Consider the following 13,140-nt stretch of genomic DNA (forward strand, 5'->3'; position numbering starts at 1 on the left):
TATACCTTTTTGATGTCCCGTTTTGCACCTTCTCAACGTGACAATCCAACAGCTAAAATTTTGACTGCCCAGATATAAAGTCAAGCTCATTTAGCTAAATTATATTCATTAAGTGCCAATGAAGCCTATGTTCTCTCATTTGTCGATATGGAAAAAGGGGAATAACATTGCTGCAACGTAAGTTACATAATAATAACTCTTATACATGAAAATGTTTGTGTTTGGAAGTCCCTACATGCTGTGGTCTTTTTGCATAGTTGAAACATTTGCAAATTGACTATGACAGGGCATAGTTTGGTCTCAAAACTCATAATGTGGATAACTTCAAATAATCACAACTCTCTCTTTTTTTTTTTTTCTTTTTTTTTGGTTTTTCCAATGTGCCTCAATCTTCAAATATTAACTGAACTAATCTCAAGAGATAATCCTTAAACTGATTAGTAAAAAGACATTATTATGTGATGGTATTACGTATGTGTCTTCATTTTTGGTCAGCAGTTCAATTTTATGTCTTATTAGCATCAATACAGTATAGCCTAACTCATTACAAACATCAATAGATTTCGTTTTGTTGTCTCCTTTTCCGTTTGTTTTATTTCAGTTTGTCTTATTTATATTCTTAACCTGTTTCTGTCCTCCTATCACTCGTGCCATCACCAATTTAGGGTAGAACCCATGGGCTTCATTTATCAAACATGGGCTTCATTTGGACTAATGATGCTCTGAAGCACAAACCCAAGATGGAATAGATTTCATTTCAGATTTAAAGTGAACCATTTATTTCTATTTGAATCAAGATTTTAAGTTAACATCTCTCTCTCAAAAAAAAGGCACTTTAATAGCTTTAAAAACTTGTCTTGAAAAAAAAATTAGAAAAGCCACTTTAATGAAATGGGAATGCTTTTGATTATTCGGATATTGTCAAATAATCTCTTTTGGGGATTCTTTTTGTAGGATGTCATGGCATATGTGAAATTATTTAGGTTATTAAAAAATAAGCAAAAGCTCCTCCATAATTAGATACTATTCTCTATAGCACTCCCTGCAACACACTAAATATAGCTTATCAGAATTTGTCATAGAAATGCTTTTTATCATCTTTTTTTCTTTTTTTTTTTTCCTTACAAATGCCGACTTGATAAACTTTCTACCCACTAAGATTTTAATGTGATTCACTCACCCCTAAATTAAACAGTAAAATTGCTGTCGCATTAATGTATATAACAATTTACTTTCTTTTATTTACATTTGAAAATAGCAATTTAATTGTGAAAGTATGATGATTGCCTTTTTTGTTTCATCTGAGATGATGTATGAGTATTAAGTTGAATATCATTTTAAATTCTTATAGTCAAAAGCTGACCGGTGGTTTGACACTTTTTTTGGTCAAATTAGTAATTCAATTTTTTTTTTTTATAATGGTTATGATATTCTTAAACTTTTCCAGAAACTAAATTAAGAAAAAAAAATATTAAGGTTGCTTTCTTTTATATTCTCACTTCTATATAAATTTTACACATGTGAGAATCAATTCTGATAAAAAAAAAAAAAAGGAGTTCTTGTTCTTACCAATAGAATCGATTTCATTGCGTAATTGAGTTTAATTTTAAAAGTGGCATTCATATTTAAAATTCTATATTTAGGATTGTGTTATTTTAAGTTTAATTTAGTACCTTTATCATATCTACCGTATTGTAATCATATGATATGAGGCTGCCATAATAATATCTCTTGGGATCCTTTAATTTGATTGTGGATGGGGGCACGTGCCATTCAAAGCAGCTATGTTGAGTACCTTTTTTCTTTAATTTATACGTACAATGCTTAATTTTGCAATTAAGTTGATCAAGTAACAGTTCTTTGCTAATGGAGGGAATTACGTCCCTTTATTCTGTCGTTAAAGACGAATAAAAGAGATTGCAAAGCATATTAACAAAAGTAACCATCCATTTTGTCAATGTTAAGCTCCTCCCTTTTGGAGAATATAATTACATGTCTCTTTCCTCTCTCAACAACAAATTAAAGCATCTCTTGGCTCTTTTTCCCTTTTCAAATACCCAAATAAGAGATGAATTCTAACACCAAAATAACCAGACAACCCCCTCCAATCTCTCCCCCTTCCCCTTTTGTCCTTATTTGTTCTTTAAATGTTCCAATATTCTAATCTTCATGAGGAATCAAACTTGATGTACAAAAAATCTGTCTCACATTTGATGCCATTCACTCCATAACCAAAATATTTCATAGTCATATACATATATTCAAATTGCCTATTAATAAACCAAACGCTAATTTGCACAAATTCTTCCACATTATTACTTTTTCGGCAATGCTTTTTCTTTTTCTTTTTGAAATACCCTTAAAAAAAAAAAAACCACATAGTCACGAACACAACTCTCCTAGGTCAATCGCCCCAAAAAGGATACGCCAAAGTCCATTAGGTGGATGATGCAAAATCATAAACCATCCGGCATGCTTAATACTTTACGGCTCGAGTCCTTTCTCTATACACCTGATTAATAACACGTCGATTCAAAAGCTGGTGGCAAACATGAGCCATATTGGAGTGAGTGCGCCTTAATGATTACAAAAAAAGGTTTTGGAATCTAAAGTTTGTGAGGTATGGCTATTAAGCAAATAACTCAACGGTAAATACAAATTTTGTGTTTTTATTTGACTAATTGGAGGAATTGACTAGGGTAGACACGTGTAAGGACTGCTTCTTACAACTTTCAAATTTTATTTCATTAAAATCTTTAATTTTTTTATTTTATTTTATTAAACCATTATATTTATATTTTTATTTTTATTAAAAATGATCGAATCATTAATCAAAATAAAAATAAAAGTATAAATATTTAATAAAATAAACAAAAATCTTATATAATATATATAAGAGGTCTTTCATTTAAAAAAAATTAAAATAAATATATAAGAGTTCAATATAAGAGAATAGAAATTCAAAAGGTCAATAGAATACCGAAAAATATAAGAGCTTAATAATAGTGTTTGTCTTAAACATTTCACGAATTAAGCTTGTGATGCGGTAGCTAAGATTGCATATATTACATGCATGTGGGAGACAGGGGGAGTTAAAAAGGACCTTAAAGGTGTCCTGCAACTTGAGGCTACTTTAAGCTTTATAAAACTTTCGAACTTGCCGATCGCAATCAGAAAGTAAAAACCGAAAAATGAATTCCCAATTATTAATAGTTGATCAGAAAGGAAAAGTTTTTGTTCCTTGAAAATGCAGATATATACCATAATTCCATCATTGGCGAAGCTTTGTTCTTTCAGTAATAAAGTGTTTGTTATATATATATATATATATATATAGTGTTTAGACCATTTAACTTGAACAGTAGCTGACAAGTTCTATACTAATCCCATCCCAGTTGCGTAATTAAACATGTATAAGGTAAAAGATCTTTTTCATTATTGATGATATGTACGTATTGTGTTGATGCAGCAATGATAAATTGACCATTAAAATAAAAGTAAATCATATGCCTCAGTTCCAACCAGATACCCACAAACGTCATATGCTTTCTTCTATAACTTGAATAATTATCCACTGTTACGTAAGGTTATATTATATATGTTTTAACCTCGGAAAGTCCTGCTCTAACTCATCGGTCACCAGGGTTGGTTGCGGATTAACCATTGAATGATTTTTTGGTCAATTATGCGTGGTATATATGTGTCCGTTTCAAGCGATGACACCAATTCCTTGGCCAAATTTCAAAAACTTGGCAAGTCTTTTTGTGTGTGTGTGTGAGAGAGAGGATGTGAGTTGCTTCTAGCCTATCTTCAGAACCAAACGCGATGACGTTTTTGGTTTTAATGATTTAGAACTGGGAAATTATATGGAACTTGCCTTTAAAAAATATCATTTTGTTTACCATATAGCTATCCACTTCTTGATTCTTGTTTGCGAAAATTGGAGCAGGATCTGAAATTTTTCTTTCAACGCCAACAGTACCATTTACTACATGTTTGGGCCTGCAACACGTGGCAAACACCCAGATGACTGGAACTCTTACCATACTATCAACAGCGAACGGGATCAATTATATGATGCAAAATGTTGACGTGTTAGTAGGAAGATTTATAATGGATCAAATCGTTGAAGTTTCAATTATTGGACGTGCACAATTTGCTAGGAATCTTACATATCAAATTCAGATTATTCCTTCCGAAGTTTCCCCAAATTGGGTCAATTACATCTATAGTCACTCAAGTCGTTCATTATAGGGCATATTAAGATCAAACCATATATCTAGGCAAAATGATTTGATTGGCAATAGAAAAAAGAAAAGTCGAGCACTGAGAGAACTTTATTAGAGCTTAAAATATTTGGATTTGTTAGGAGCAAGAAAATCGGAAAGGTGGCAGTCATTGAATTCATCTAAGCAAAACTAAGAACAAGAGATAGGTCTAATGATTCTAATGAGATACATGCCTTTGTATATTAAATGATAGTGCAAAATTATAATTAAAAATGGATATGATGGTTTATTGTCGGGTTACACTATGATTAATAAAATAACCTCCAAAAAAGAATGTTTGTGCTTTTGGGTGAAGCTTCTCTCGTAGTGCTTGCCCCTGTCCTAAAACCAAGTATTCTATCACTTTCATGGAGATAGATTTATCTCCAGTACCAATTAAGAATTTTAATTTATTCTTAGCAGCAGAGTGCTTAGACTAATGGAGGCCAATATCTCGACCTTTTTCTGTTCTTAATATGATTGCGGACATTCATTAATGCTCGATTATTAATTAATTAGTCAATTAAGACCAAGTCCATCCCAGTAATCCCTAATTAAATTCATACACAAATTGACATCCATTTTTGATAATCTGACCTCCGCAGATGCCGATTCTCTTTCAGTTAAGGAACAGTGATGTAATTATCATAGAGAATTATTGGTAGCTAATAGAGAGGTTGAAATTATTGATAGATATATTTTAAAAATTGACGATGGTAATATCAAATGTAATGATTAATTAAATGTTCATAAAATAAAATAAAAAAAAGTGACTGAAATAATCTAATATGACATAAAAAAAATAATTATACAATTAGTTATTATATAAATATATTTTTTTTAATATAATTACTATTTAGATGCAACTCAGAATGCATTGGTTTGATCCATGTTTATAACTAATACTAGAGAATTTCATCATTATTCGCATGATTTTGGAATTACTTTTTAAGGATTAAATGTATTTTTTTTTTCAAGTTATTTATTTATTCATATAGAGCTGGAAAAATGAACTTTTAAATCTTTCTAGCGATTGTCTAATTTTCACACATAGCATCAAAGTCTATGTTCACGATCCGATCAAAAGGAAATCATCCATGTGAGATTGGAGAGAGGAAGAGAGAGACCAGACAATATCAAACAATCAAACCCATTAGTCCTCATCAACAGGGGAAGAACTGGCAGGCAAAGCCTGATGTCTGCAAGGCACGTTTCACTAACAATAACAAAGAGAAGTTAAGCATATATTTAAGTACAGAAAATGAGAATATATCTCTCCTTCAGAACGTACATTCAGAAGTACTATTTCAAATCCTACGTTCAAAATAAAAGCACGACTCAAAACTTCTCAACTGAAAAACACCTAGTTATAGAGCTGAACTGGTACTCCTACTTTAATTGAAGCTGAAACATAAAATGTATACAAATTATTTTCCTTAAAGTTTGCCTACATAATGGAACATGCATGTGGATTCTCATCACTGAACATGGTGGTATACTTCTCATCTGGTGCATTAGGGCTAGGAAGTGCTTGAAACACATTCTTAACATAACCAGATGGTGCCTTCTTATCATAAGCTTGAGCAACATAAGGATATGCCACTAAATTGTATGGAACATAAGGCCAGAACTCGGCTCTTTTTCCTGTGCTCCTTACTTTCTTTAGGACCTTGTTTGGCTCTATATACCCACTAACTACTACTCGGCTTTGCTTTCTGTTTACCTCCACTGATTTCACACCTGATCGGAAAGATAAAAAAAGCAAATTAACGAAACTAACCATTATTAATTAGTAATAGACTAGTAGTTACTATTTGAATTGACTAGAGGTAACTAAATTATCTGGGTTGCTGGTTCATTTAGAACCTTAAGTTAAAGGTTGTGTCTGGTGTGCTACATTTATTATGGCCAGCGGACAAGCTTTAATTCAATGGTTCAATTATAAGTGGGGAGATGAAAAAAAATAAATTATAATGTCCTTTTCGTGTCAATAGAATGCTAGCTGCAATAGAAGGTAGCAAAATTTTTTGTTATTTGAAAGTGTACTTTTTGCTTGTCGCAAAGAGCGCTTATTTGGGCTAAAGTGATGAACTTTGCCTGATGTAAAGAGAAATAGCAAAAGGGTATCCGGAACTAGCAATATCTCTGCAAAAAATTTATGATGTCAGATTTTGTAAGCGTACTTCAATCAGAGAACAGAGTCAAGCCCATTGTTATGTCTCTTCCATTTCCCCAATATACGAGGAAGTCCCTTCTTTGACTCCCCCACTTTTTCTGCTCCTTTTTTTTCTATGAAAAATATTATGGGCTTTTTAAGTCCTGAATTAAATATGCATGCTTATATTTTGGCCAAGAAGAATTGGCCGGAAAAGGAAAAAATAAAAAGTAGAGAAGAAAAACATGAAAAGGTAAATAAACAATAAAACAAATTCTTTATATTAATGCATATGATACAGGACTTCTCCTTTTCGAATTGCTTCAATGGCTTTTGTGTGCTATCAAAGCATAACTGATTTCCTTAAGCTGAATTAATGGGTGTGCAGTTATAAAACTCGGTTATTTACTAGATGTTTAGTCCTATTCAAGCTTGAACACTTAGTTTCCCTTGCGCATCATCAGATAATGCATCCTTGCAGACCAGTAAAGATCTTATTTGTAAAAGTAGTAGAAGATTAAGCTAAAGAAATAAAACCTTTAATGTTGGAAACAGCATGTTTAACTCTTCTTTCACAGCCATCGCAATCCATTTTCACTTTAATCTCAACAGTCTGGAAAAGAAAGATCATGTTACTATAATGTTAAGGATCGAGTAAGCAAAGAAGCTAAAACAGACATGCATGTGAATTACCTGCATTGGCTTACGCTTTCTCTTTTTTCTGGCGTAGGTGAACAAGTCTGAAAGGTAATCTGAGAGATCGTCAAGAGCACCCATCTTTGCTTCTCAAAGCCAAAGTAGAGAGTCTCAGTTCAGGGAGAGAGAGAGAGAGAGAAAAGAGAGAAATGGAGGGTTACGCTATATGGAAATAAATGTAGCGTATTGGGGTGTATATATATATATATATTATATATAATAAGGTAGAGTTATGATTGATTTGAAGAGGAACCGTGTTGGTGCAAGTTGTCCTTTTTCTTTTCTTTTTAAATTTAAATTTAATTCAATTTTTGAAACTAAAGTTAGTGACTTGTGTCCCTGAATCATGCCATTGCCATCTCCAAAATATCAAGCCACCCAACACCAACTAGGCTCTAGGCTTTTTTTAATAATAATATTATATAAAATAAAATAAAAAAAAAAACAATTCTGCTCGGTTCAAAAAGTCTTATATATTTAAATAGAAAAGAAAGAGGAAAAAATGGAAGGAGCTGCTTGCTTGGGTGATGGGTTATATAAATAATAGGAGCTGTTTGGTTGCTATTTTCTTTAGCCCAAAGAAAAGGAACTGTCATAAAGTGCTATTGCGTTTCTTTTGATTTCTTCACCAGTGGACTGCACCTTGTCGTTTTATGTTCTTCTTTTTTAATGTAATCATATATTTTAACTGTTTAGATATTAGTTTAATGCAGATTTAGGCTCTCAAATTTTGTGGGTTTCTATGATTGTATAGTTAAACTTGATTTGGTATAATTACATCTCCCAACTTCATATTTTGTTATTTTTAAGTCCTATTAATGTAGAAGAAATTAATTTAATTTACAGAAAAAATATATAAAAAAATTATCATTTAGCAATATATTTGCAATTATAATTTTTTTGATATTTTTCATATTTATCAAATTTTCTATAAAATATTAAATTTGTAAAATGATTTTTTTTTGTAATATCATTTATTTTCTTACAACTAGTAACATTTTGTGTGATGAAAATAAAATATCATCAGGTTGTCGATCAATTTTATTTATAAAATTTAATATATAAAACTTAAATAAATTAAAAATTAATAGTATTTAAAATAAAATAAAATAATTTTATTTTAAATAAAGTTACCACTCAAAACACTTATCTAAAACGTATTGAATTATTTTAAATATTAATTTTTAAGTATTAGAAAGAAAAAAAGAATTAATCATTGCTCACTTGAAACAAAAGAAGTATTTCTCTTTGTTTTGCCTTTTGTCGTTCTTTTTATTAAAAAAATTAAATAAATAAATAATCATCTGAAATGATTGTTTTATTCTCATAACTAATAGTATTAAGAAAGGAAATTTCTCTCAAGTGGGTTCCATTTTTATTTCTTGACTATTATAACTAATAATATTAATATGAAAATGACTATTTACTTCAACTGCTAATACAAGGGTAAAAAAAAAATTAAGAAAAAATTAAAGTTGAGAGATTGAATTAAATCAAAATAAAGTTTAGGGTCCAACTACATGAATCCATAAAATTCAAGAGCCCAAAGTGGATTTAGCATAAGATATTTGATAAGGTTTAACACATTGATTGTGTTATGGTTTGATGTTATCTTGCATGCAAAGCAAAATAACCATTAGATACATGAGCCTATATATACATATTAAAAAAACATACCAATTATTGCCATGATTATCATATATTAGATTGTACAACCATCAATGGGTCAAATTCTCTGGTATTATAATAGATAGAAAAATGTTTGTTTTTCCTTTTTTATTCTTTTGTTGAATTACTTCTCATAATATTAGTGGTGAAGTTTCCATAATGACAACTTCTTCTAATTGCTGTACTGATGGAGATAGTTGGTTTTCTTATAATTTATATATACAAGGAGTTGAAAGGATTCAAATAATTTATTATCTGGAGCCCATCTGTCCTTCATCATTGCTATAAATGAAAACCAAAAAACAAAAAAAAAAAAAGTTGATCCATCCAGCCAGGTTTTCTCCTTTGCCTTTTCACTTTTATACGCGGCATTTTAGTTGTATTCTACCATGTCCATCCATGGAATAGTTATAAATTTTTATTTAGATTGGATATATATATATATATATATATATATATATATATATATATATATATATATATATATATTATAAGAAATAAATTTATATTTTAGAATTAATACTTAATATATATATTATTATTTAAAATTAATAAATATATGTCTATTATTTATTAATTTGATGTATTAATAGAGATATATATTAAATTTAGTGATAAAATTATTTATATTTTTATATTTTTATAAAAAATCAGATATAAATATAATATAATAATCTATTTTTCCAATTAATATATAAAAACCAATTTAATTCAGCTGCCTAATAAAATTTAGAGAGATTTATAATTATATCAATCAAGTTAGTTTAACTATTGATCACTTAAAAGAAATTAATTATCTATAAAAGACTGGATAAATCACATGCTATACAACATAGTATATAAATGAAGACTTAAACTCAAAATCTATATCTTTTAATAACATTTAAGTTAAAATTTACATGTCACACACTTATATTCGTAGCTCTTGTAACTACAATACTACAAAGACCGAAATTTGCACGAGTAATTAACTGACATTTAAAAGATCTTTAAAATAAAGTAATATAACATACTGGCGTTAAATGAGATGGGTCTATATATATTATTATGACGAGACTCGGGAAGATGGCAATAGTTGCAATCAATCCCAAAATATGTACTCTTTTTTTTTTTTTTTTTGTGTGTGTGTGAGAAGAGTCTAGTAAAATAAAAATTGGTACCCACATAAGAGAAATTTCCGTGGCTTGTAATGCAGAGAGCATTCATTATTATTCTATATGTCATTTTCTTTATTTCTGAATTTTGGTTCCACTAGTTATAGTGGGTTTATACAAGCTGCCACAAAGATTAAATAAGAAATTACAATTAAAGAAAACCCAGATTTTGTATCCTCCGGGATTTCTGAATTGCTGTTTTGATATAATATCAATAGCGGCAATCCTAATTATACCCTACCCATATTATATAGCTACGGACAAAAAAGAAACAAAAGAAAAATAAAAAGAGAAGGAAAAGGGTTTTGTGAGAAAAATGAAGCCTAAAAAAGATATAGCACGAAGTAGGGTGTATGAAATGCATTATTGGGTTAGTTCTAGCGTCTCCATATGAAAAGGACTTGAAGCTAAGCTTCTTGCCTAGCAAACAAGGTCCGGTCGTATCTAACCAAAATCAACCACAAAGTACTGTGTATTTGTAAACATCAAAATCCATTACTATTTCTACCTTTCGTAACAACCTGAGCTAGCTAGGGCCAGCCAGCAGCTACAAATTTCTTTACACACTGCTTAAGTTACTGCATATATGCATATGATGATGCTTGGCTGTCCAATTTCAAATCTACATTGTTCAAATAATAAAATAAGTTACTCAAGTTCTAAATTTAGAAAGAGAGAAACAAAAAGAACTGATCAAATTAATTACAAACGTAACTTTCTGGTCCAACAACTCAAAATATAAGAAGCTTTTCACCATGGGGCCATTGAACGCCTGTATTTCTGCTTTACAGATGGAAGAATGTTATTTAAGATTACTAAATTTCTTAAACTATTATCATAAGCAGGCATATGATGATAAGTTCTGTTGTTAGCTGTTCTGATTTCCATCGAAATGATTGCACGAACCAAAGGAAGTTGACGCAGCCTACTAAGTTTCCCCTCAGTTGGATATTTGATTGATTCACATCAATTGTGAAAAGGGTTTTGAACAAAAGACTTGATTACAGCCAATAGATCTTGAAATTCCATTGGAAAATAAACCTTTGGGCCAGGCCATGGAAAGTTTTGAATTAGATGCTATTCGACCAACTGGGCAGTATTAGTTGAAGTTTTGGTAAACGTCTATTTGTTTCTTTTTTCTTTTCCTTTTTATGTAATAGAGTCCCAAAAAATAAAAATCTTATGCTTAGAGCTTTCCACATCAAATTTTCTGTATTACACCAATAAAAGTTAGCACCATTCATCATATAATCATAAGTTTCAGTTACACCATACATGTCAAAGCCTACTATAAGATACAAAGAACAATCCATTATATTAAGGTACTGTATAATTAAGAATATGTTAATGCCTTACTGTTATATTAATATTCTCCTTAAGTGTTATGAAACAAAAATTAACTACTCTCTCATGAGTTTCTCGAATCCATTTAAAGTCATGTCATCATCATTAGTGTCAATGGCCTCTTTTAATTTTGATGTGTGCATATATGGCTTTTATAATTTTGACTTTATCAAATGTATCTCCATCAAGATACTTTAATTTTATTGCAACTCTGTATATGTAAATAATAAATAACAAATTTATGTGTTCATAACCCAATTCATAAATCTAGCTTGCCGTATCTCAATGGCAAGAGTGTGCCCATAAACAATAAATCTGTCTCATTGCTATCACAAATGTCATGATCAGCTGTGGAATTAAACAAACATATTAAACCATGAAAAATTATATTAGGCATTAAGAAATGCCACGTAATGCAAATCATATGGGTCACAAATTATAAGTATTTATTTATTATTAGAAAGTAGCAATTAATTGTATATAGTATGAAAAATAAAGATTTATACGTAAATGGAAATTTACGAGAAAATAAGAAACAGGAAACTTTTATTTTATTTTATATTATGACATTTTTCTTGTCCCACACTTAATATTAATATTAACTTATTACGTATACATACATATATTCATTGTGTGACATAGAGTTGAATTGACCGTTGATCATCTATGAATGAGGCTAGCTCAGCTGGAAAGGGTCATGATTATAGAAAATACAAAACAAAACCAATAAATTAATTTATGATTTATCGTCTTTCTCTGGAATCAAAACTGGGCCGCCACAGATAAATGTATCAGCGCCATTAGTATTCATAACTAACGAAAAGCGGGCTTGCACATAAATATTAGGCCGAGTTGGCCTGATTTTGTTAACAGGATCTCGAATTCACAACCAAAAGTGGATTGTCATTTATCATCTTTTGCTTCTCCTTTCATATGATTAGGCAAATTATAAGATGGACGCCTTATGCATATAGCTTTATAAATTCAGGAATTCATCTGGTTCCATTTTGTTTATAAAAAAAATATATGTCAGTCTTTGACGCGTGGGTTAGACGTTGAAGCAATTTTTTTTTATTTAGAAATATTATTTATTAATTTTATATTCATTAAATATGTGTTAAATATTTATTATTTAAACGTAAAATATTCATTATTTATTAATTTTATTTTATTAAAAAGATATATGTACTACAATATAATAACTTTAGCTTGATGTTTTTTTTGCTTACCAACTATGTTATATATATTCATTTGAATAAATTAATGGGTATGATTTTTATTAATGACGAATATCCATTGATAAACTAATGAATATTATGCTTCTAAATGATAAATTTTTCTATCAATCATAAAAGAATTTCAATATGAATCACAAAAACAATAAAAGTTTTTATAAATAATACTATTTTTATTTGAGAATATTGATGAACATTATATATACAGATAATGAACATTAATATTACCACTGATGAATAATATACGAAACAAAATGAACATTAACATTAACCATAATTAATATCAAGTTTACATATAATGAATATTTCAATATAGAGAAAATTAATTATTATAGAATATTACATCTTATGGACATTATACATATAGAAAATAAATATTTTAATACATGTAAATGAATAAGAAAATATTAATATGTATTTGGTCTAATAAATTTTTTTTGACACATGTTACTATTTTCACACATAATTTTTAAATATGATAGATGTATTTATTATTGACAGGTAGAATTCAAACTTATGTATAATTTTATAGTTTTTTCTATTAATTTATTGATAATTTTTATATTATTGTACTAATAAAATCTTTTAAAAAAAAGTAATAAAGACATTAAAATATTTAA

The 13,140-nt window shown here is 29.3% G+C and overlaps 1 protein-coding gene across 1 annotated transcript; it reads right to left on the reverse strand.

The window, feature by feature from the left end:
- Window positions 1–5,485: 5,485 nt before the first annotated feature.
- LOC8286063 (heavy metal-associated isoprenylated plant protein 20) lies at window positions 5,486–7,309 on the reverse strand. The gene is made up of 3 exons (XM_002531019.4): window positions 7,117–7,309; window positions 6,961–7,036; window positions 5,486–6,008 (listed from the first exon to the last, which is right to left on the reverse strand). Exons 1-3 carry the CDS (start codon window positions 7,198–7,200, stop codon window positions 5,716–5,718), a joined length of 453 nt encoding a protein of 150 aa, XP_002531065.1. The 5' UTR covers window positions 7,201–7,309; the 3' UTR covers window positions 5,486–5,715.
- Window positions 7,310–13,140: the final 5,831 nt, after the last annotated feature.

The sequence above is a fragment of the Ricinus communis genome, chromosome 5, assembly GCF_019578655.1.
Source record: "Ricinus communis isolate WT05 ecotype wild-type chromosome 5, ASM1957865v1, whole genome shotgun sequence".
NCBI lineage: Eukaryota > Viridiplantae > Streptophyta > Magnoliopsida > Malpighiales > Euphorbiaceae > Ricinus > Ricinus communis.

Coding starts and splice junctions, on each gene's coding strand:
- LOC8286063 (XM_002531019.4), bottom strand. CDS start 7,200: ATGGGTGCTCTTGACGATCTCTCAGATTACCTTTCAGACTTGTTCACC. Junction 7,037..7,116: donor GAAAGCGTAAGCCAATGCAG/GTAATTCACATG, acceptor TTTCTTTTCCAG/ACTGTTGAGATTAAAGTGAA. Junction 6,009..6,960: donor TGCTGTTTCCAACATTAAAG/GTTTTATTTCTT, acceptor CTTTCCGATCAG/GTGTGAAATCAGTGGAGGTA.